The sequence below is a fragment of the Sitodiplosis mosellana genome, unplaced genomic scaffold, assembly GCF_009176505.1.
Source record: "Sitodiplosis mosellana isolate CC-2019 unplaced genomic scaffold, AAFC_SMos_1.0 Smas_scaffold_1, whole genome shotgun sequence".
Taxonomy (NCBI): Eukaryota; Metazoa; Arthropoda; class Insecta; order Diptera; family Cecidomyiidae; genus Sitodiplosis; species Sitodiplosis mosellana.
This window is the reverse complement of record NW_022595244.1, coordinates 21,749,885-21,772,924: the sequence shown is the minus strand read 5'-3', so window position 1 is coordinate 21,772,924 and position 23,040 is coordinate 21,749,885. Positions and strand designations below refer to the sequence as shown.

Sequence of the window (23,040 nt, the reverse complement as noted above, 5' to 3'; positions counted from 1 at the left end):
GCGGTTCGGTTGCATTTTCATGTACAAGCAAATTTTTGTGTGATGAAAAGTGTTTTTTGTTCATACATCAACTAGTTTGTTTATCGAACAAATTAAAATTACGGAATATTTTATATTTATTTCCATCTTGGTTGGGTTATGTTGTGTTTTTTTATGTTCTAACTACTTCTAATATCAGAGAGCCCGGACAATTACGTCAATTCAGATCTACTTCAAAAGATACTAGGTTTTTTAACGAGGCTAGAACTCTTTTTCCGGTCAAATTTGATTTATTCTATCCAGCCAGAGCTTGGCAGTGAACAATAAAATAAAAATAAGTACAATTTTATGTGAAAATTATAATGCTCATTGAATGGGCGTCATTCAGAAAGAGAAAATTTTCGAACTTTAGCGATTTCCCCTTATCAAAATTGAATAAAAACCAAAAAAAATGCATTTCCGCAGCTTTTATCGAATCTACAAAGGAAATTCTATTTCAATAATTGCTTCACAAAATTTATAACATTTTCATTTTTTATCTTCTCGGTTGGTTAACATAGTATTTTTATTGGGTTGTAAATAAGCGCTTGTAAAAATTGAATCATATCATATGCATCGCTGCAAAGATGTTTGCCTCTAACGCAAATGATGACATACCCATTAAATACTGAATGCAAAATCTATCGCTATAAATCTAATTAAAAACCGCATTGTGTGAATCGATTGTTTTTGTTTACCAAACTTGAACTGCATTAGTTGATTTCGACATCAATGTAAATCGAGTGAAGTGTTAGAGTCAAAGGCATTACTCTGTGTTCAGCGCTGGCCAATTGCTCGGCGTAATGGCAGTTAATTTATGGTATCATTCGTGTTTAACAAGTTCAAGGAAATACGTCGATTTTGTAGTCAACAGTGAGCAACGAAACATCACAAATGAAACGTTGAAATGTTTTAAACCTTCTCACTCCACTGACCTACGCTAGATGGAGTGACAGCCCACTGAGTACCATCATCGTCAAGCTAAACAGGTGAAAATCAAAATGCATTGTCAATTTGTTTGTAGCATTTTTTTTTTATTCATTTTCTCTCATTGATGAATGTTGACAACAAAACATTGATTTGAAAAGAAATATTTGATAATTTTTGACATTCTTCAATTTCTTAAAATTAGCTTTTACTCACTAGATGTTTGTTTTTGTCTTTTTCAGTAGAGATTCGAACACATCGAAAACAAAAAACAATGATATAGTTGAAATATGTTTAAATATACATATTTTATTCTGACTTAGCCACTGCATTTATTATTACTATTGATAAACCATAATAATTGAATTAATAAATCAACACATATTCCAACCATTCGCTCCATTTAGTATGATTGTCTTTTTTTTTCTCCCATTTATAGCAGTCACGATACCAACAAAAAATCATCTCTCATCTGAATTTTGGTTTTTATCACAACAGAGTAACAATAGAGTGAATTTCCCTGTTTCTCTAATCTAATCAATAGTTGTCGGTTAACGCACTCCCATCTAGCTCTCTTGCTCACTCTCACTCACCATGAGTTCTTCATAATTACACAAAAACCGTTCAAAAAATTTCACATCAATTTATTCGAATTATGTTTGCTACGGCTAATGTTATCTCATCCGATGCACGAGGTATTCATCGATGAATGGCGTACCACAAAAACCCAACCAAAATGTTAATATGACACCAAAGCTGTTGATTGGAATTTTTGATAGGCTGTTTCCATTCACGTCTACAAACATGATATTCTTGATTGATTGATACCTTACTTGATGTGGATTTTGTTTATCTTTTTTTTTGCTTCATTCGCTTTCCGTAATAATTACAAATATCTTGCTGACCTAATGAATAATTGAATAAATAGATTGTTGTCAATACTATTCTTATTACTATCCGATGCCTAAAATATTTCCTTAATTAAAGCACTGGATTTTCCATCTCAACCAATGTCCATTCCGAACCATACACACACACACACACACACACAGAAAAAACACTGGAAAAATGAAAACTGCTGAATGTGTTTGCAAATGTTCCAAATGTGGATAGTAAACACTCGAGTGTGTAACTTTGATCAAAATTAACTAGCTTAGGCCGATGGCTGCAGCACAATCGGGAAACCATTTTTTCTATTCTATTTGTTTGTTACTATTGTTTGACAAGGGAGAAGCAATAAGCAATGATACTTTTTTCAATGGTCAAATGCATGCTTTCAATTCAAATAATCTAAACTTTGTTTGTTCAACGCATCCATAATCAATGTCTCACGATTTATTCCAAATAGTTTAAGTTTCTTACGAACAAGTAGCATCGAACGATAATAATTGATTTGAAATGAGAAACTTTTCACAGAAATAGAATACACTTGTGTTAATATATTGTCTCGATGTTTGAAAATTCCTTGTTGCAATGTTTAAGGACCCAAAATGATTCGCAGAGAAACATTTTCCCGGTAATCCTGTATTGAGATATGTAAGTGTGATTGCATGTTAAGTGTACAGATCGACTGAACTTGGAAGCAAACGTGAACTCGTTGAATGGTAAAGTTTTCTTCTGGGAAAATGATAATAACAACGAGCACTGTATAGTTTTCGGGGAAAATAATATGTTCGATTCGATAAATGCCGATATCATATGAAATGTTTATGGCGAAATGGTTTTTCATCAAAATGAAAATTGAATGCTGTATACATTTGTGCAGAGATATGCCGATGCAAGGCAATTCACGTGGCACGTGCCACTATTCTATATGAACATCCGTTCAATCTTCAACTAATACTTCAAATTGATATTTCCTCATTCTTTTCGAAATTGAATCGAATTGCTGACTCTCTTCCACTTTAAAGTATTCACTACTCGACGGTGTTTTATTGAAAAAAATAGATCAATAAAATACATATATGACTTTTCTCTCTTCTCTCTCTCTCTCTATCTCTCTTTCTCTCTCTCTCTCTCTCTCTCTAGGTATATACTTTGTAATCACTTTGAACTTAACTACTTGCATTGAAAAAACACATTCAATACATTTTAGAATCACTTGACTTGATGAATAGTTTATCATTAATTTTGCGCTGAGTTGCTTTATTCGCTTTATAGTGTGCACCATCGAGGTAAAAATGCATCGATTTGATATAAAAAGTGCTCATTTCCATTTTCAAAATTGTTTACCACTTTGGTTTTATTTTTAATAAAAAAAAAAAGAAAAACACACATAGAATTTGAGTCACTCTTCTTTCTAAGCTTATTTTTTTTTCTTTAATAATAAACACGCATATCAAACATTTATAAAAACCATTAACTATTTATTGACATTTTGTCTAAAAGTGTTTATTTTGGTTTCTGATAGCTGCATGTTGAAAAGGGCGATTCAGTCGAAATGCTATCAGTTTGTCAGTTCGAAATGACGCAACACATACATTTCCGTATGCATAGCTGGCGGTGGAACGTGTTAATCTAGGGTTTACATGAGGAAAAAAATTAATATTTAGCTATACTTCTTCCATTCATTTGACGACAAATATGCAAGTTGACTTTTTTGTTCTACATGCAACATCTGTACAGGCAGCCTTTATGTCCTCGGTACTGTTTATGTTCGTGTCTCTTTGTGTACCATTTTCAAAGGATGAAAAACGAGTAGTAAAAGAAGATACAAAATACATACACAAGCTCCCAACTGCGTAGACAGTTCCCAGGGATGTTGGCGGCCTTACAGCACATGCAGATTTTCACAGCTCCTCGATTTGGTGATGTCACTGAGACAGATTTTCTGTAAAATTTCTTTAGCCAAATGAAGTGATATGTGTGTACGCGAGCTACGCATTTTCATGGCATTTTGAGCGGCAGCTTTTTTGTCACGTGTCTCTTTTAGGCGAATCTGCGTGATGCAAACGAGACGAATATAATATTTTGAAATGAACGATTCTTTTTATAGACTGAGCAAATCACGAAAGCAGTGAAAAGTGCGAGAAAAAGAGCTGGTAATATACGGCATGAAGAAAAACAAAAAAAAAAACACGGTGATGATGCAGAGAATAAATGTATTCAAGCTTGTTTCGAAGACGTTAAGAGCATGTATGCAATGTGTCGATGGTCGGATATTACAACTCGATGTATGTATCGACCTTGAGCCCAGCTCACAACAGCGAACCGATAATTCCAAAAGATGTTCAATCATATAAAATTGGATAATGGTGTACGCATCACATTCACATACCCAATGATACATATTCAATATACAAATGTTGAAAAATTGTGTGTGTATGTGTGTGTGTGTGTGTTGTGTGGGTTGGCTCCCTTACCTGTTTCAAAATGCCTACGAGTAATTCGTCTACGTTGTGCTGGATTCCGCTTGATGTTTCAATAAATTTTGCATCGATGGACTTGGCTAATACCTTACCTTCTGCCGTTGGTATAACACGTGAACGTGCCAAATCGGCCTTGTTACCAACGAGAATCACCGCTTTTTCCTTTGTAACATTCTCGCGCCACAAGTACTTTACTATATTTTCAGCCTGTTGAAATGACGAGCGTTGTGTTATAGCGTAAACTATAACACATGCATGTGGTTCGTAAGTTGACAGTGAATTTTCCACCTGTAGCAAATAAGCAGAGCAATTTGAAGAAGAAAATCGAAATCTGATAAGAATATGTGTGTGTGTGTGTGTGTTTTTCTTCCACTCAGCTTTTGACTGATTGGATTTACTTTGTTCGCATCCACTCCGTACAACTCATTCGTCATGCAAAATGTTTCGAATTGAAACCGTGCATTGATCGTTTTAGCAACGCGCAAAATAGGATGGAAGAAATACAAAAACGGTAAGCAAAATGAATGAAAAGGAAGACGAGGAAACTTACACTCATTTCCGAGCTTGGATGGTCTATGAAAACGATTTCACTTTCCTCGCCATCCAGTAATATGGAAACAGTCTTTTCGCCGAATTCATCGTCTGTACGCCGTCGAGGACCCAATAGACAAGTGGGACAGAAAAAGAAAGAGAACAATAGAATAAATAATAATGACGTAAGTTCGTTCAAATTGAAAAGTACGACTAAGCTAGCATCTCTTGACATCTGGATTTGTATTCGTTATGTATTGAATTACTTTTTCAATTTTTTTTCTTATTTTTTTATCAAGAAATAATGCCGCATTTCCACTGCAAAAAATACAAACTCGAAGAAAAATCACGAACGTTTCTCTCCGAGACGAATCCCACTCAAAATCCGAAACGCTTTTCTAAATTTATTAATTTGAACACACTTTCCAATATTAGATAAGAAACTGCGTTGTAATGAGAAAAGTCATTCGCATGGAATTCTTGATTTTATTTCTCTTCAAGTCTATAATCTCTTCTAGTTACATTTATGTTTATGACAGATTTCAAATGGAATATTCCAATCAAGTTTTTGGAAGAAATAGTCGTCGTGGAATAAACGAGATGCGATGCTCCTAAATTCTCATATTTCATCGAGACTGTTATTGTTTCGCAGCCAATTCGATCGAAGTCAATCGAATTATTCTCGGAAATATCGACCAACAACCTACTTCATATTTATCATTGAAAGCCCGGCCGAATAGGGAAAAAACCGGCAGATCAGATTACTTGTTGGCAAAATTCTGATTGAAGCAACTTTCTCCTCCATCTGACTAGCAGCCACCATGTACAGTGCACAATGCACATACATCGTCCAATTTAATTGATTTATCGGTAATAGAATCAGCATTATTTCGACATAATAAACCAATGTGCGCGACTCGTCCAAAAATACAACGCATTATTTCATTGTCATCGCGTTGGTGTCATGTGTTCATTTTGAAGAAAACTATAATGTGCGGCATCGTACATGTATCCCGAGTCAGATGCGTTTAACGAATATAGAATTATGTCGTTAGCCGTAGCACAAGCTGTGTCTCTATTGTATCAAAGCGGATGATAATAATATATGGACATAAATGGTGTGGCAACATCATATGCCATCACCTTTCCGTTGTCATGGCTAATGCCGGGGTTTAGTGTATTGTACGTGATCGGGCTAATATGTTATCCGACAGTCAACTGATTCAGACATATGATTATTTTTTTTCTCTCTTGCGTATAATTGATTACCTACATCATATTCTGCAGCATGACCAAAAGGGATTTAACTCGATAATATAAGAATAGCCTGATCTTTTGTGTTTATGTGCGTGCATACGTGTATGGAAACTGCTTAGCCGTTGTGAATTGATCTCAGGTGCACCAAGATGATGATAGTTAATTTGAATGGCACGAATACAGAGAAAATCCGATATGAAAATCCGAAAACATTCTATATCATTATCATCCAATGTTATGTATACTTGAAAGAGATGCTTGTTTACGAGGTCAAAGAAACTTCAAACGGAAAATTTAAAAGGAAAAAAAAACAGCGGTCATTCTTTGAACTTACCCAGGCTTGCGTCGTATGTGTGCATATATCTGTGATAAGGAAAGAATGAACAAAACACGCATAAAAAAAATATGTAGACATAAAAAACGAGAGCTATGACTTGCAGCTACTTACTCGGACGTCATGAATTGTGAGACCAAAGCCGTTTTACCTGTCCCAGCATCCCCAAAAAGCACCACACGATATCTGTGATAAGGAAAGAATGAACAAATACGCATAAAAAGAATACGCAGACATAAAAAAATGAGAGCTATGACTTGCAGCCACTGTATTCTAGGTCGGCTCAATGTAATTTGACAAATACTACAGGTGTGGATCAATACAAATTGATTTGACAAAAGAAGCGACAAATAAATAATAATACCTTGGTGGCGGTGGGATGTCTCCACTTTCGGTTGGCGACGGTGGCAGCGAATCTACCGTCGTATATCCTTTTCCGCAGCAAGACCCTTCAAATGGTGATCGTTCACTTGCTCTGCAATACAATTCCGTATATATTCGTAGCCATGTTTAACGAACCAAACCAATTAACTAATTATATTATTTGATAATTAATTGGCCGTGAAAGAGAATAATCAATATATCAAATCAACAGCTATCGACGCACAATATACACATCTAATCCGCTTTTCATACACGAGTTTTTTTTTTCTCTATCTTTCTCTTCCTTCCTCTTCATCTGTCTTTGTTCGAGTGGATTTTGAATTATTGTCCGACGATACCAAAACAAATGTTTTGAAGCTGTGCGTATCTTTTTTCCCTTGTGTTTGCTTCTCTTCTCGCTCCAACATTTTTTCCGTTTATTGGAACGGAAAATCGATTTGTATTCGCTTTGTTTGTACAACAAACATGTTGATCAAACTTCTTTGAGCGATTGCTAGCAACCACCTTCGAAGCGAACGAAGCTAATTCTGTATCGAAGCAAAAACAACGTGCAAAAATGAACTCCTGCCATTCTTATATTGTGTATAACGCTTGATTATTGGATCAATAATGTAGGAGGTTGGCATATTCATTCCATGCGCTTCTTCTGTTGCTAATTTATCACCGAAATTGTGATGGAATTTAATCAACTTGCAATAAACAACAACAACAAAAAATAAGTCAGAGAGGAAGAAGTGTGCCAGAGCTTCGGTTTTATGGTGTTTCAATAACTTTTTCGGTTTTCAGAATTCTTCTTGATATTCATCAGCCCTCTCTGATTCATATACATACTACATTAAAATGATACATTGGCGCGTGTCGTCAATGTAGTCGAACTGTCGTGTTTATGTGAAAAAAAATGGCAATAAATAATCAAATTCCATGAGGCGGCATCCAAAAAGCTTCCGCTATCATTATTACTATGGATATTTTATTAATGAGAGTAACGTTAAGATATGGATTCTTTGCCAGTTTGGTTATATATTGTGTGTCATTGGATCGTTTGGATGCTATCTACTAAGTGTTTTGCTTTTCCAAGTTCTTTTTTTTTGCTCTTTCGCTCATGCACAAACTGAGCACGATTCTCGGATACATTGTTTACGATTTTTCATGGGCGTTATATCGTTGCTGTTTTCTTCAGAACTGAACAACCGAGTAAAGAAGAAAAAAAACAGAAGAATGTGGAAAGAAACGGTGGCGGGAGGGAAATTAACCGATGAAACCATCAACGCGCTAAATTCAAGCGTGTTTCATTTTGCTTAAGCCACTTTGTATTTTATGGTTATGTGGGTTATACAGTCATTTTTTCTAAATAATAAGGGATGCGATAGGGACAACCATTATTTTATTCACCGCGGCAAAACATCAATAACAACTACAACAAAGAAAAAGCATGAAGAATGCCCTATTTTTCTTCAATTTTCGTGGAAAAAAAAGGTGAAACGAATAAAGAATTTCCGCCGAGAATATGAGAAGAGCGCCACTTGAGAGTGGAACGTATTTCAAATTTACGCGAAAGATTCAATTGCATGGCATAAAATATGTTGTGAATTAAACAATTGTTTGAAAAACGACGTGTATGTCGTTTGCCAACGTGAGTGAATTGCAAGGAATCTTTGGAATGCTTTTCATTAATCGCTTGAAGTTCAAGTTCTACTTTGTGTTTAAGTTCGTGTAATTATGGCAAACTTAAACGACGTCCAAGTGGAAGAAAGCAAAGGAAGAGAAACGGGAAAAAGGCCATCCTCTTCGTGATCACATTCAAAACCCGAATCATATAAAGAGAAAAAAGGCGAAAAACCCTTCAGAAAAATTATCCAGCCTCGAAAAAGTTTCTTTATAAAACGTCCGACATTCCGAACAAGAATTTGCTTCTACAAAAGAATATACGCAGAAGAAAAACTCAACGCTCATTTTGCCCTTCGAACAGAACACAAACACAAAAAGAAAACACAGTAAACTCGGGAATTTGCATGCTTCTATACATTTTCGATGTGACAAGAAAAGCATAGAATTAATGAGCTCCTTTCAGGCATAAACGGGGCATGTTGTTGATGAATATGGATCTATTGGTGAAAAACGGCGTAGACGGTGGCTGTGGCAACGACACACAACAAATGATTTTCGAGTTGGAATATACGACAAAAATATCGAAATGAAAAATTTACTATCATTAATTTTGCATAAACAGTATTCCATTTAGCTCATTATTTCGAAATCTTGCGAAATGGTTTTTTTTTTCCTGCGCACTGAAAGCGGTAACCATATTGATTTCGAGAGATTTTCGTTCATGACTTCGATTAATCAGATAATAGCACAATAATTTATACGCCAAAAGAGACAAAAAAAAATTGCAACATAGAATTTCAACGAGAAACAATGGAATCCAAAGTGTGTTCTCTTCGTAATACATATTACCTTCGTTTTACGAGCATCATTTTATTTCAAAGAAATTGACAAATCAAGACTCTCGTTCGCCTTTTCTCTTTGTTCCCTTTGAAAGAAGACGAAAACCTATTTTGAAACAGCGTACTGCTCTGCATAAAACGGGGTGTGCTGATGTTATTACGTTGAAAATTCATATTCTTTGTGGTAATTACAAGAAAATTCGATGTTTTCTTCTGTCTTTTGTTCTAGTCCTCAGTTGACATTCAACATAATATTCAACAACATGTGGCAAGATTTCATATTTCTATAGAAACATCAAGACATTGGGAGGGGAGAGCAGAGATAGAGAGAGAAGAAAGAGCTTTGCATATTATTACTTGCGGCGCTTCAACAAATCCCATATAATAATATATGTATTTATATTTTCAAGCTTAAAGACAATGATCAATTTTTATCCTAATGTTCGTTAATGTTTGCACATTTTATCGTCGATTCAGCTTAATTGTATTTTATCGTTGGAGAAACGTACAATGTAAATCTCTAGGGTTTGAAGTTGGGTGCTTACGTTATTTCAATAAATTTGTAAACTGTCAACGAAAACTGATTCAACAAACCATTGAGCGCGTCAATGCCACTGCCACATAAACACAAATTTTGTTCTAGGTCAAAAATGACCCAATTTTGTTGATGTTATTGTTATTATCAAATGCGAGACAACGTTTGAGTATGATTGTCGGGTGATACAACCATTAACCAACAAGGATATGTAATTGGTGTCTTCATTAAAATTGCACATTAGTGAAAGTTGCCTCGAAATTTATTTTATTCTATACTAGTTCTATATAAAGAGAAAGAGAGAGAGAGAGAGAGAGAGAGAGAGAGAGAGAGAGAGAGAGAGCAGTTAACCTCTCATTAAATGGTGGTCCCCTCATTTTCTACTCCATTGTAATCCATTGGACGGATCTAACGCTCATTAGATGAGACTGGTAAAGATGGATAAAAGTAGATAAAAAAGAGCAACAAACAAACGAAAGGGAAAATTACGACGGAATTGTCACGCAGCAGTTGTTAGTAGATGAGAGTTTTCATTTGTTATAGCACTACCAAAGTTGTTATGTTCGCTTCGGATGCTTCCTCAAATCGAGTGCTCTTTGGTCCTTGTAAACCGTTTCTTTCTTTTTTTTTGTTGAAATAAATACAAAATGCGTTTTAATGACCAGCACTTTGTAAGCTATGTAGCCCATTATGGCCATTGTGTAGTATTCAATGGTCACTTGGTCAATAAATGTCATCACATCGTCGATTAAAGTAAATATAATAGTAACGCTGTTCACAACATCATAAATTATATATGTGTTTTCTAAGCACCACTTAATATTTGACATCGTTCTCAAATTCAATCATTTTATCCCTCCCGTCGAGAGAGAGAGAGAGAGAGAGAGAGAGAAATAGAGGAAGGAGAAAGGTCAACATCAGCATTTAACATCCGATTGTTTTTGCTATTTGCTAACATTTCTCTCGCAAATACATATCTTATTGCATAAGTTACAGTTTTGAGCTGGGCTGGAATTCTATGACATTCCACCAAAATCGTTCGGAATTATTTTTTTCGTACGTAAGACTATATTGGAGTGAAAGAGAGATATTCCACTAATTTTCATTATCCCAGCCAAATTATTGCGATAACAATCACCCTTCCTTGAGTTATCGGAATAATTCCGGTAGAAAAATGAAAATCAGTGGAATCGCTCTCTTTCACTCCAATATAGTCTTACGTATGAAAAAAATAATTCCGAACGATTTTGGTGGAATGTCATAGAATTCCAGCCCTGTGTGCGACGATGAAACTTGAATTTTATTTATCTCATGTTATTTCCGTTTTGCTTCGATTTCAGGTAGACTCAAATATACTAAAAATCTTTCGAAATGTTCACGAAAATTCTTAAACGTCATTCATTTTGCATAAATTATTTCCAGATTGAGCTCTGTTGCTCTCTCTGTGTGTGTATGAGCAAATATTGACATAGGATGAATCTGAGGATGAAGGTTTTCCTGTTGCATATTCAGATTTTCAAGTAGTGAGCATTTTGGATGTCCGGAAAGCTTTTATCATTTTGGGATAAGGCATTGGATAAGACAACATCACATTCTTATAGTCGCCGCTTCGCTTTTCCTCCCCCTTTCCCTATTGAAATTGATGTAAATGCGACTGAGTTTGACTCACCGACTAGTTGTCGAATTGACGCTGGTGTTACTGCGAGACCGACGTGATATTATTGAATCACCACAATTGACAACGGTTCCCTTGCTGATGGAGAATGTGCGCAAGCGATACAAATCGTCACTTTGACGAGGATTATATGGTCGATCTGGCAAAGAGCAAACCCGAGGCCGTTGGTGATCCGGAACTGCAAAATAGAAAATTAACGACATTCATTATTATCATTTCAAGGCAAGTTTAAAGGTCTAATTAATTCGTGTAAAGGGTAATTCGTTTTGCATTTCAATCGTACATTTGCGACGGTAATAATGGAAAGCGTCTGCTCGAAATATCGTTTATAGCATGAAAGCTGGACAAGTGTTAGCAGAAGTTACTTCGTAAAATGAAAATTTGAAATTTGATGCGTTAATTTCACCTTCGCAGACGCCGAAGAGAAGCAACTGTGGAAAACTCGAATAAACTGGCATAAAGAGGCAGTAGACGGCGGAACAAGTAGGGATTACAGCGTTTAGTATGCATTTTCATGTAGAATTACTGTTACATAGCAACTTTCAAGATTCGTTGCCTTTTTTCGTTCTCGGTAAACTAAATGGAGAATTGAGGCTGTGAGAATGAAAATGGCAATACAGGAATAAACATTCTGAAGCGCTACAAGAAAAAAAAAAATTCGCAAAAGTGAATCATGAGTTCTGAATACGCAAAAGTGAACCATGAACCTCCTATGCTGCCCATGTAAATTCATGTTTCACTTTTGCATATTCAGAACTCATGATTCATTTTTGCGAATTTTTTTTCTTGATGCGTTTCAGAATGTTCATTCTCACAGCCTCAATTATGCTCAATTGTTCAAACAGACAGAGGATTGCAGACAATCAGAATCGAGTGAACACAATATACACGTCAAATATTACAATATCTGCGTTGTTTGAGTAGCATATTTCCCTTTTTGAGCATGTGGTATTCCGTGCCAGACATTCGTTGATGCGATGATTTATTGCGATATATATATTCTTGTATATCGTTAATCCGATTCACACTCCACAATATTCACAATACAATAAATCCGCACTTCGTTGAATCGTTTTGCTTCGCTTTCGATAGAAAATGCTTTGTAATGTTTCGCAAATGCGCATCGTCTTGTGTATAGTCCCCATGACACATCTGCCTTCGATTCACACACCATTGCGCACGATGAATGAGTTTCGAAAAGCTTAAAAATGATTTATTGATCTCTGCTGAGTATTCATAGCGTGCGCGCGGTTTTTCAACATTCGACCGAAAGCAATGTTTTACAACAGCGATGAAGGGAAAAAACAACCCCACTCACATTTCGCACAGTTAATCCTTCGCTCCCCCTTTTTTACGGTGAATAAAAACAAAACGTTTTGTTCGAATCACTGGGAATGGTGTATCGAATGGTAAGACACACGCAAGAAGAAAGCTTTTCATCACAGACATGTTTCGAACAACTAACAATAAAAACATAGACACGATATCTCCGAAATACCGTATGGCCGAACCGAAGAAAGAAATAGAAACTTTGTTCCAATCTTCTTTTGAATTTTGTAGACAGTTTGTTAAAATGTTTTAATTTCTCGTGTTTTTCATGTAAACGTTGGCGAGCATCGAATGATCTGAAATATATTTGGCAATAATCGGCACAGAAGCCCATCGATTTATTAGAGACGGAGGAAAGTTTGTTTGTGCTTCAATTTGCTTCGCTTCGCTTTTAAAATTGAAAATACGGCAGATGCTTTATCCGAATAATAATAGCAACAACAATAATATGCATAGCATCAACTTTCCGCCATTCTCCGTTTCAATCATTTTTCCAGTGATTTATGGCTTTCATTAATATTCAGTCACGGCGTGCGTATCATTCTGTTTTTTTTTCTCTGCTTCTCACTTGATTCCCAAATAATTTGTTTCGCTTTTGTTTTGATTCGATACCAGCTCAGCACCTCACCATCTCTCTAACACCGTACACGCAACGACTGTGCAAAAAAAAAAAAAACGGATGGAACAGAAGGGAGAGGGGAATAAAAGCAACAAAACTCAAAGCAAAGGGATATTGCAACTTTTTTGACCAGAAAAAACGCCATCTTACGTCGTGCCCGTAAATTATTTTACTGTACATTTAGATGGTAGAGCTTGAACATAAGTTCGACACTATGCATAAACTTGGAAAAAGAGCTTGATAAACTTGATGAAATATATATACTTTATGGTCGTTGCAATACCCCTATGACTCAAAGTAAATAAAAGAACAACAAAAAACGTTTATTTTCACTAATGCAAATTCCTTTCTGTGCCCACGCTGAACAATGCCAAAAGCGTTCGAGGGAGAGTGAGAAAAAATCGCGCGTGTTCTTGCTATCAGCATTTTTCCTATTTTATTGCGGCAATTCTTGTGAACCATCTTTCCTGGGCGCTCACTCGCTCGCTTGATTACAGGTCGCATCACTCAAACAGTTCAATGTCGAACGCTCATATAATTTTCCAGGCAAATGGAGCTTTTTCGACGTACCTTTTTTTAAGTGCATTTGTGAGACGCAATATATGAATAACACAAATGCCGATCATAGCTTACTAGTGCACCAACATACACTCTGTTTTTTTTTTTCATATCATTTTTTTGCTTGTTTCGCATTGAAACTTTCAATATTAAAGAACAAAATGGAGAAAAAATTGTCAAAAAAAAGAAACAAATAAAAACAAAGGGCATTTTTGCAAACAGACAAATAGCCGCCACCTACTTTGCGAGTTCATGGGGTCGGTGTTGTGTATTTGTTATATCATCCAACATTGAGCTGAGACTGTGTCGTATACAAATTGGTACATAAAGCGAAAATGTATATGGGGCGATGTTGATGCTCATTTCAATCCCACCGAATTCGTTAAACAACTTTCGAACACGATAACAAACAACAATAGAACAAAAAATTACATGCTTACGTACGACTTTCATTCATTTAAAATAAATATACTTTGTGTGTGTCTCTTTCTCCCTTTCTGTGTATTTGTGGACTAGCTCGCCACACTTTGAGCGCATATTGCACGAAAGAATTTTCAATTTCACCGAACTTTTTACAGCGCACAACAATCCACTGTTGCTGCACAAACATTGAAAATATGTTTGAAATTATTCAGCTATTTGCATCACAAGAATGTCAATCGTGGAATTTGGCGTATTTCGCATCGAATAGTGGTAATATAAATGTAATGGCACATTTCATGTTAATAAAAAAAATCCGTTGTTTTTCTCTCCTTGAACGAGAGAATTTTACATCAAATGAGCAGATCTCAAGGCTCAGTGCGTGGTTTCGGGGAATAGAGCGAAAGAGGTCGTTTTTACATGTCTGCGTGACAAATTTTCTCTCCTGCATTCTACAAAGAGCAGAAGAATACTATTTTTAAACCAATTTATGTAGAATTCTAGCGATGGGATCGCACGCAAGCTAATTTTTGTTTTTCCGTGGTTATATATTTGCATAAAATGGTTGGGCCGCAATCATGTTGATGCTATAGAGTAAGCGGTCTTAAACGTCAATTGTCGTGCATTTTTCTCTTCTTGGCAATGTTAAAGAGAGCGTGACGAAAAAGAAGAGAGAACGAAGCGGAGAAAAAACAGAGAGCACACGCTTCACTTTGATGCGGAAGATATTAATTCAGCATGAGAAAGGAAATGAGGTCAAAAAGTCGGAATGCAATTTCCGTTTCCAATTCCATGGCAGAAAACTCGAAAATATCCAACTCTCTCTGCACTTGTTGATGATGATGCTGCTGATGATGGGTCGAGATGGACGCAATGTGTATATTAAGTATTGCATAATAAACTTTCGCATCGCAGAATTGGATGGAATCAAAACGACGCAAACATTTTTGTAATTGAACCCGTGAGCATAAAAACAACGTATTGACTCTTCGCCGATGAATACGAAACGCAAAAAAATCGCCGAACAAAGTGAAACACCAATCTGTTATTGGATCAATATGAAACATGAAATCGTTGGCCACTATTTTATTTACGTTGCGCTTTGTTTCGAAGCGCGGCAAGTGTTTCATTTTGTTCCAGTAACAGAACGTTGTATCACTTTGTTCGGCGACGCGCTCAATGTACTGTTTTGAAAAAATATGCATGATTTGATACAGTTTTGTGCGAGTGCAACATAAATTCTGTTCGCTTGAAAGTGAATCGTGAAATATCGGCTGACTATAGAAATTGTGTTTCACTTTAATTGAAACAAAAATGTTTGATACACTTTTGAGTCCATTGGTATGATGATTCATTTTAATGGTGGTTTTGGTCGTGATTTGTCTATGAAGTGAAAATTAACTGATAAGGAGCGCGAATTTCGATGTGCCGATAACACCAATAGAGCAGAAAAAAATACTATATGAAAATCGAAAAAAAATTTAAACTTTTTTTTTCGACTGTTGCCTATTTCGGATCGTCTACATGGGAAGTTTGTATGAAATCCTCGGAACGCGGGTTCACGCTGCTGTGAATACATTGGTTTATATAGTGAAATCTATACATGGCCAAAACACGGACGCATAACACCCATTCTATTTCGCTCACACTTACGTGCAATTTTTACCCGTATAACAAAGTAGTCTGCTTTACTGTTGAAAGAGAAAAAGATGTGCGCAGTAAAGAAACAAGAACGTACATGTTTCAGCAACGTTAAAGTGCACGTAAGTGTGAGCGAAATAGAATGGGTGTTGTGTTAAAATGAATCATCATACCAATGGAGTCAAAACTATATCAAATCATGCATATTTTTCCAAAACAGTACATTGAGCGCGTCGCCGAACAAAGTGATACAACGTTCGGTTACTGGAACAAAATGAAACACTTGCCGCGCTTCGAAACAAAGCGCAACGTGAATAAAATAGTAGCCAACGATTTCATGCTTCATATTGATCCAATAACAGATTGGTGTTTCACTTTGTTCGGCGATTTTTTTGCGTTTCGTATTCATCGGCGAAGAGTCAATACGTTGTTTTTATGCTCACGGGTTCAATTTACTTTCCAAAAAAAATTGAATTATCCATTGAAATCTGATTGGTTAGTCTGTATCATCAAAGTGTTGGCGATGATGCACAACTAAGAGAAGTAAGAGTTTTCCCTTCGAGAATAAGGGTGATGATGAGATGAAGGGTGATGTTGACGATGGTGGTGGTGATGTAAATAGGTTTAATCGGTGCTAATCGAATGAGTTAAGATGTAATTATTAATTTACCTGGTAATTCGAGAAAATTTGAAGTGCGCCGTTGACGTCCTCGTGCCGATGTTTGAAATGCTAACGGTCCAACATCTTCATTTGAGAATAATGATGAATTCGACGCACCACTTTTGATGGAATCACGTGAATTGCGACGGTTTGCTAAGAATGCCAGTCCACCCTATACACAAAATATATATACATCATTCCGAATATATGAAAAATGAAACATGATTCGTCGGATTAAATGAAATTCGAAGACAGTTTCTGTATCTGTATCTCCTGTGTAAACGTAGTCTTAAATGAAATTATTTTCAATTATTTTCCTCATTGGCATTTAATGAACGTGTTTATGTGGCTGTGTACGGATTCATTCGGCTATTTTCTCTGAATATACCGAATGAATCACAATTGCCATTCACATGTACATCAAAGGCAATAATATCTATTTTTTCAATGACAACGACAGTAAAAACCACGCGCGCACACGCGTTCAATGCATTACGGATGTATGGTTTTTCTCCCATGTGGAATAAAAGCATATTACATACTATACAAACATTGTCGGCGTGTGCCTGTGTATCGTTTATCCTTTATGGCTAATTTGCTCTTATATTCGTACGTTTGTACGCTTTTTCTACGTCATTCATCGAATGAAATACGAATAAAAGAGTGAATAAAACAAATGTGGGCCTTACTTTTGAACTGCCACGACGTCGATGATGCGATGCTACAGGTGCTCCGGCGTTGCCTTCAGTTACGGCAGTCAGGTCACTTGTTGATTTTCGACAATACAAAGACATCACACTATCTGAGCATGTACGATCCAGCGTTGAATGCGACGTATGCAAGGCCTACACAAGTGGAGAAGGAGCAGGTGAAGAGAGAGATAAAGAGAAAGCGAGTATCGCATACGCGATTTATCACAATTCTGCTTTAAAAACATACAGAAAATTATGCTAGCGTGCTGGCAAACGAACGAGGAAAACGAACGAACGATGGAGCATGTGTACGTCAGGAAAATGGATATTTAATGGAAATATATACATTGCTTATCTCTCAGTATGAAAGCAATTCGCAATCATTGATGCAAAGAGAGGGAGGGAGAGAAAAATAATACACATACATATATACTGACAAACTGTAAAGCTGTCGGGGTTTCATTCATCTATTGTGGAATATGAGGAGTGAACAGTGTGTCTGCATATTTATTTTCTTGTCTTTTTCGCTTTTCGCGTCGCGTTGCATTGCACACAGGCAGCGAGAGTGCCAGAAAGATGGAGAATAGCAGTTGAAACGGGAATGGTAATTTGTTACATAAATTTTTAATTACATTTCTTTTGTTCAAACAATAAGTGCAATTAAATGAAAATGAATATTGAGCGGGGGTGGGTTGGTTGCGCGAATGAGCTAGCGAACGTGATGACATTGACAGAGAAATGAGAGGGAGTCTATGTTGGGTTCACCTGATAGCTTGGATTAGAAGTAATATTCATGGCTTGACAGCGCCAATCAGAGCTACTTTGACGGCTGGTATCAGTGGTAGTGGTGCTTTCGCCGCATAGTGCCGTGGTCGCCGCACTTGTTTCCGATGCTGCCTCATACGATATTGATTGTCTTCGCTGCTGCTGCTGCTGTTGCTGCTGCTGCTGCTGCTGTTGCTGTTGTTGCTGTGGCGATGACGAAGAAAACGATTGCTGCTGCTGCTGTTGCTGCTGCTGTTGGTGCTGCTGTTTGAGTCCATTGCTAGAATACATCAACGAATCTGTAATAAGAGTTGAATGCGGCGTTGATGAATGCAATGGTTCGGACGATTGTTTTATCAGATCAAAATTTGATGGTGAATGTTTGTTTGGGTGCTGTTTATGCATTAGTTCGTGCTGTGGTGGTTGATGATGGTATTGCTGCGTTCGTTTATAGTGCAATGATGATTGGCGCTTAAGTTTTATCGAGTGTGTCATCGATGATGGGAATCGATACGGTGAATTGATTGGGGATGTTGTTTCAAATTCATGCATGTCAACGGTGTCATTTGGTGTGGCTACACTAAATCCCGAACTACTAGCTGAGAGATGAAGAAGAGAAACAGAAAACCAAAAGCGAAATGAAAACATTTTAGCGGATCTTAGATGATGGTGGTTTTTATGCGATGTTTACGAAGCGTGACACTATATGGGATTTTGCATGAAAACAAAACACATACGCGCCCCCTTTTGGACATTTTATCATTGAAACCCAAGTAATACATGCGAACCAATGGCAACACATATAATACATAGTAATTTGACATGTTTCGTTACTTGGGATGTGACATTGACGCGCATTGCCAACATCAAAGAAAATAATTTTTCTGAAATATTCTGTTTATTTTCTAATTCGTAGTTTTTTTTTTAAACATTATTTTGGGGGCATGCATGCCGTTAGATTCATATTTTAAAATATTTTGAATGATTGCAAAATTAAAATTTAATTCAGCTCATATTTTTTCTCTATAAAACTCATAAAAATGTCTGTGGTTAATGTCATCGCTGTTATAATTATGGACACGTTTTGTTGTTGTCATATGATTTCACAACATTCCATATTGATGACAACATATTGCGAAATTGTGAAATATTGCGAAATCATATTTAAATCCAATTTATTCTGATGCAGTAATGCCAACTTTCTGCATAAAAAACTATAGATCCCCAAAAGGGTGCGCTGTTTTTTTTAGAGAGCCCAATAGAGTCGCGCTACGGATGTTTATGGCTATGGCTATATGTCTAATCAGATTTTGCTCGGCAATATACTATTGAGGTTTGTGTTTATACATATTTTGGTAAGCTATATAACTACGCATATTACTTGAAGCGGTTAAATTTAAGTGTACACATATCTAAAATGAAAGTGACATTATAAAAGTTTCATTTCCAATCGCAGTAGTCTGCCTACACATTCTCAATTTTGGAATATTCATCCACGCCACGGCTGTCGCTGCCACCGTCGACGATAGACGCTACATTATGATAGTCAGTATCGCATTTAATGAGTGACATTGAGGTTTTCGCTCCATGAATATTGCCAAATGATTTCAGCGCTTTCAAATATTTACCAAGCAATCATTAAATTTCCACAAAAATACAAGAACAAGCGCAGAAAAACGAACGAACAAACAGAAAATGAGAATTGAAAATTATAATTAATGAAATCTACGGATTCATTTTGATTACTCTACGAAAGGAAGTTTTTTTTTTTCTAATCTCGTGCTCTTTCAATTTTGTGTTTTTGTGTTTTGGTTTCACTAGAAACATCAGCTTACCGATGGATTCACGTCGCGGGCTTACCGCGTCGAATACAAATTTCCGTGGTGATGATTGATGCGTTAAATATTTGGGGCTTCGTTGCTCGAAGTAACCGCTTGATGGTGATGTATTTCCCGGCATATCAGCGACGCAAGCCATTTTGCTAGATGTGGGCGACGGTGTTGAATACGTAATTTTCGGACTACGTGGTGGCTCTTCAAGGCTAAAATGCTGCATTTCATCAAAGTAGGATGGTGTGTCCGTTGCTTTAGTGCCATAAGTGAATTTCTGTGGTGATTTCGGGCTCTTTTGATCTCTGCGAGAAAAAAAATTGGGAAAAACACACTTTGCAGTCGAAATGAAAAGAGCTGAGAAAATGTTTGTGCGACAAAATTACCGATATGACTTTGGCGAATCATTTGAATCTTGTGACGATGCGTTTAAGCTGTTTCTCGATTTCGGTGAATCGCGCGCCGTTTTTCTCGGGTCGAACAGATCGACTGATGGTGTTGCACAGTCGTCCCAACTTTGCTGTTGAATTTTTGGTGCGCGAGGACTTGGCGGTGGTGATCGACTACAAGCCATTGACGCAAATAACTTCGCCTTCAACGTATCACTTACGTTTTTACCGCCACCTAATTATATTTAACTTATTTTGACCACAGCGTTGAATGTGAACAGATCCAGTTTCGTTCTAATATAAAAAGTTTATTACGAAAAAAGTTAATGAGTTGTGGAGGTTTCCAGAAATCATAAATGCAACATCAATCATAATGAAAATGCAGTTCGTTACGCCAACTTGCACTTTTTTTTACTGCTTTCTGCATAAAGTGCGCGCACTCTGAAAATTACGTTTTCACGATGTTCAGAGTTACTTGAAAACTTGTAAAGTCATTGGAATATATATATACCGAAAAGTGTAATGTAATATATTATGGGATTTTGGTTAAACACACTCCTCGTTCGCCTCGTTATAATTGCGTAGTCTGCATGAGTTTTTGCCACGGCGATACGTTCACCGAATAAATCGTGTCATTGCTTATGTTAATGATTTCAACTAGTTGAATAGGCTTTAATGTACTACCATAAATATACATTTTATATTCATTCGCTGTGCACAGTAGAAATATACACAGACACAAGACATAAATCGTTGAGATATGATTCTGGATGGAGGGAAAAACCTTGCAGCTGTTTTTGTATCATAAGTCATGAGTTATCTTTTTCCATCCCACTTCCTTTTTATATCTTTCTCTGCTCAAATGATACTCTCGCTTTAGTCGCATATATCATAAATATGCAGAAAAAAAAACATACACAAAAGTCATTTTACATTTCACCAGTCAGAATCGTGGCGCAGCTCTCATCTTTTGCACAAACATGGAACACAAAATCATCGCGTTCACTAAATTTTCATTTGGAAAATGTTTGCTTGCTAAAGCGTCGACGAAATGAAATTTGTGTTATTGCCTTGCAAAATATATGGCAAACCGCATATTTTTGCCAACCGTACGAATTCCATCGATCATTATTATTTTTTAAAAGGAAATACATGCGCGCGTTGAAATGAAAACGAATTGAATCAGTGAAATTTCGTTATGGAAACAATATTCGAAATTCGTCGAGAAAAAAAAAATCCGTATTCAGAATAATCCAATGAAATGTTTGTACTTTGGCTTTTGGCTGTGGAATTGTAAAACAAATTAGATGAAATCAATCTGAATTGTAGCTGTTTTTCTGGTGTATTCTGTAGTTCATGTTCATCGTAACGGAATTTTCTGCGTATTTTTTCCCTTCTTTGAAGGTAAATCAATATTCTGTTCGATGGAAATGACTATGTTCAATAGATTCGTTTGAAATAATTCTGGATACCAAGTTCGTCCAATATTGCAAAAGTTGGGTGGCAGAAAAAATAAAAGTCCTTTTTACATAGAACCCGATTACGTTGGATATGTGAATCGTTGGCTTTGATACCATTTGCATCACATGAAGTCACACTGGCACAATGCACACGACAACTAACCTTTTTTTTCCACAGCAGCACAGTATCATTTCACTATAGCCACCGTTGCTATTGATGGTAAACCAGGCAAATATACCTTTCAAAAGCAAAACGTTTATTGTTTCTAAATTGTTGCTGCAAATTCACTGCAATGGAAAGAATGGGATATAAACTCGTGCGGAATTGTTCCAAATGTTTTCATTTTAATTTAGAAACTTGTTTTAAGTTTGCACGGAAACGCACGCGGTGCACTGCCACCGTCAAGTATTTCATATCGTAGAACGTATTTATAATTTTAACTTATACATTTTACAGCTTCGCGTAAAACGTACATGAAATAACGTTTGCTGGAAAATATACACATTCGTTCATTCATTTTATGCGCGGCAATCATGAGTTCGTTCCGTAAGTATTGTCGTTAAAATTATTTCCGAGGTGTGCATACAGCTTACGAACATACATCGTCATGCATGCGAATCGCACGTATTCCGTACGATACGGAATTTAACGACAAAATCACAATTGAATGTTTCACGAATAAAAAGTTTTAACGAAGAAAAATCGGTTTTCAGCCAGGACTCATACAGTAGGCTCATTCCACAGTATTTGATTGAAAAAAAGAAAACACGAAGATCCAAAAAGTTCAACTCACTTTTTTTCCAGGTAGAGATGGTCTCATTCCATTATTTTTACCAACAGTGGAATACTTCGTATACTGATTCATGTATTCAGTTGGAACTCGGTTGACCGAAGCGCCATCTAAAGAACCGATGGCGAATTCATGATGTCTGTTGTCTTCAGTATGACGTTTGACAGAACGGAGAGTTTACTTGATTGTATTGTCATAAGCCTTAGATTATCTAGGTGGTGTTTGCGCTCAATATCAGTTGTCAAATTCAAAGTGAATAGGAGAGTTGATTTTTACCTCTCTTTCTTGCTTCCAATTTATTCACTGAAGCAGAAGTTCGTACATGTACAAGGAATGCCCGGAATTTCGATTGAACATCGTGGATGAATGCACAAGGTAACCAAGCTTCCAAGTTTTTTCTTCTCACTGAA

General features: G+C 36.5%; 1 protein-coding gene across 2 annotated transcripts; it reads right to left on the bottom strand.

Annotated features, from left to right (window-relative positions):
- Positions 1-1,031: 1,031 nt before the first annotated feature.
- LOC129569246 (ras guanine nucleotide exchange factor B-like) lies at positions 1,032-21,950 on the bottom strand. Of its 2 annotated transcripts, none has more exons than XM_055447920.1 (13): positions 20,377-21,950; positions 19,997-20,295; positions 18,162-18,760; positions 17,394-17,549; positions 16,714-16,876; positions 11,471-11,654; positions 6,800-6,910; positions 6,550-6,621; positions 6,436-6,464; positions 4,864-4,955; positions 4,308-4,601; positions 3,671-3,883; positions 1,032-3,462 (listed from the first exon to the last, which is right to left on the bottom strand). In XM_055447920.1, exons 1-12 carry the CDS (start codon positions 20,562-20,564, stop codon positions 3,716-3,718), a joined length of 2,355 nt encoding a protein of 784 aa, XP_055303895.1. In that variant the 5' UTR covers positions 20,565-21,950; the 3' UTR covers positions 1,032-3,462; positions 3,671-3,715. The 2 variants fall into 2 exon arrangements, with proteins under 2 accessions (XP_055303895.1, XP_055303904.1); XM_055447929.1 differs by having other exon boundaries at positions 18,162-18,460.
- Positions 21,951-23,040: the final 1,090 nt, after the last annotated feature.

Bases quoted from the DNA above. Each gene is read 5' to 3' on its own strand.
- LOC129569246 (XM_055447920.1), bottom strand. From the start codon at position 20,564: ATGGCTTGTAGTCGATCACCACCGCCAAGTCCTCGCGCACCAAAAATT. The intron at 11,655-16,713 runs GTAAATTAATAA...TCTATTTTGCAG, and splicing joins AAATTTTCTCGAATTACCAG to TTCCGGATCACCAACGGCCT. The intron at 3,884-4,307 runs GTAAGGGAGCCA...TGCATCACGCAG, and splicing joins TCGTAGGCATTTTGAAACAG to ATTCGCCTAAAAGAGACACG.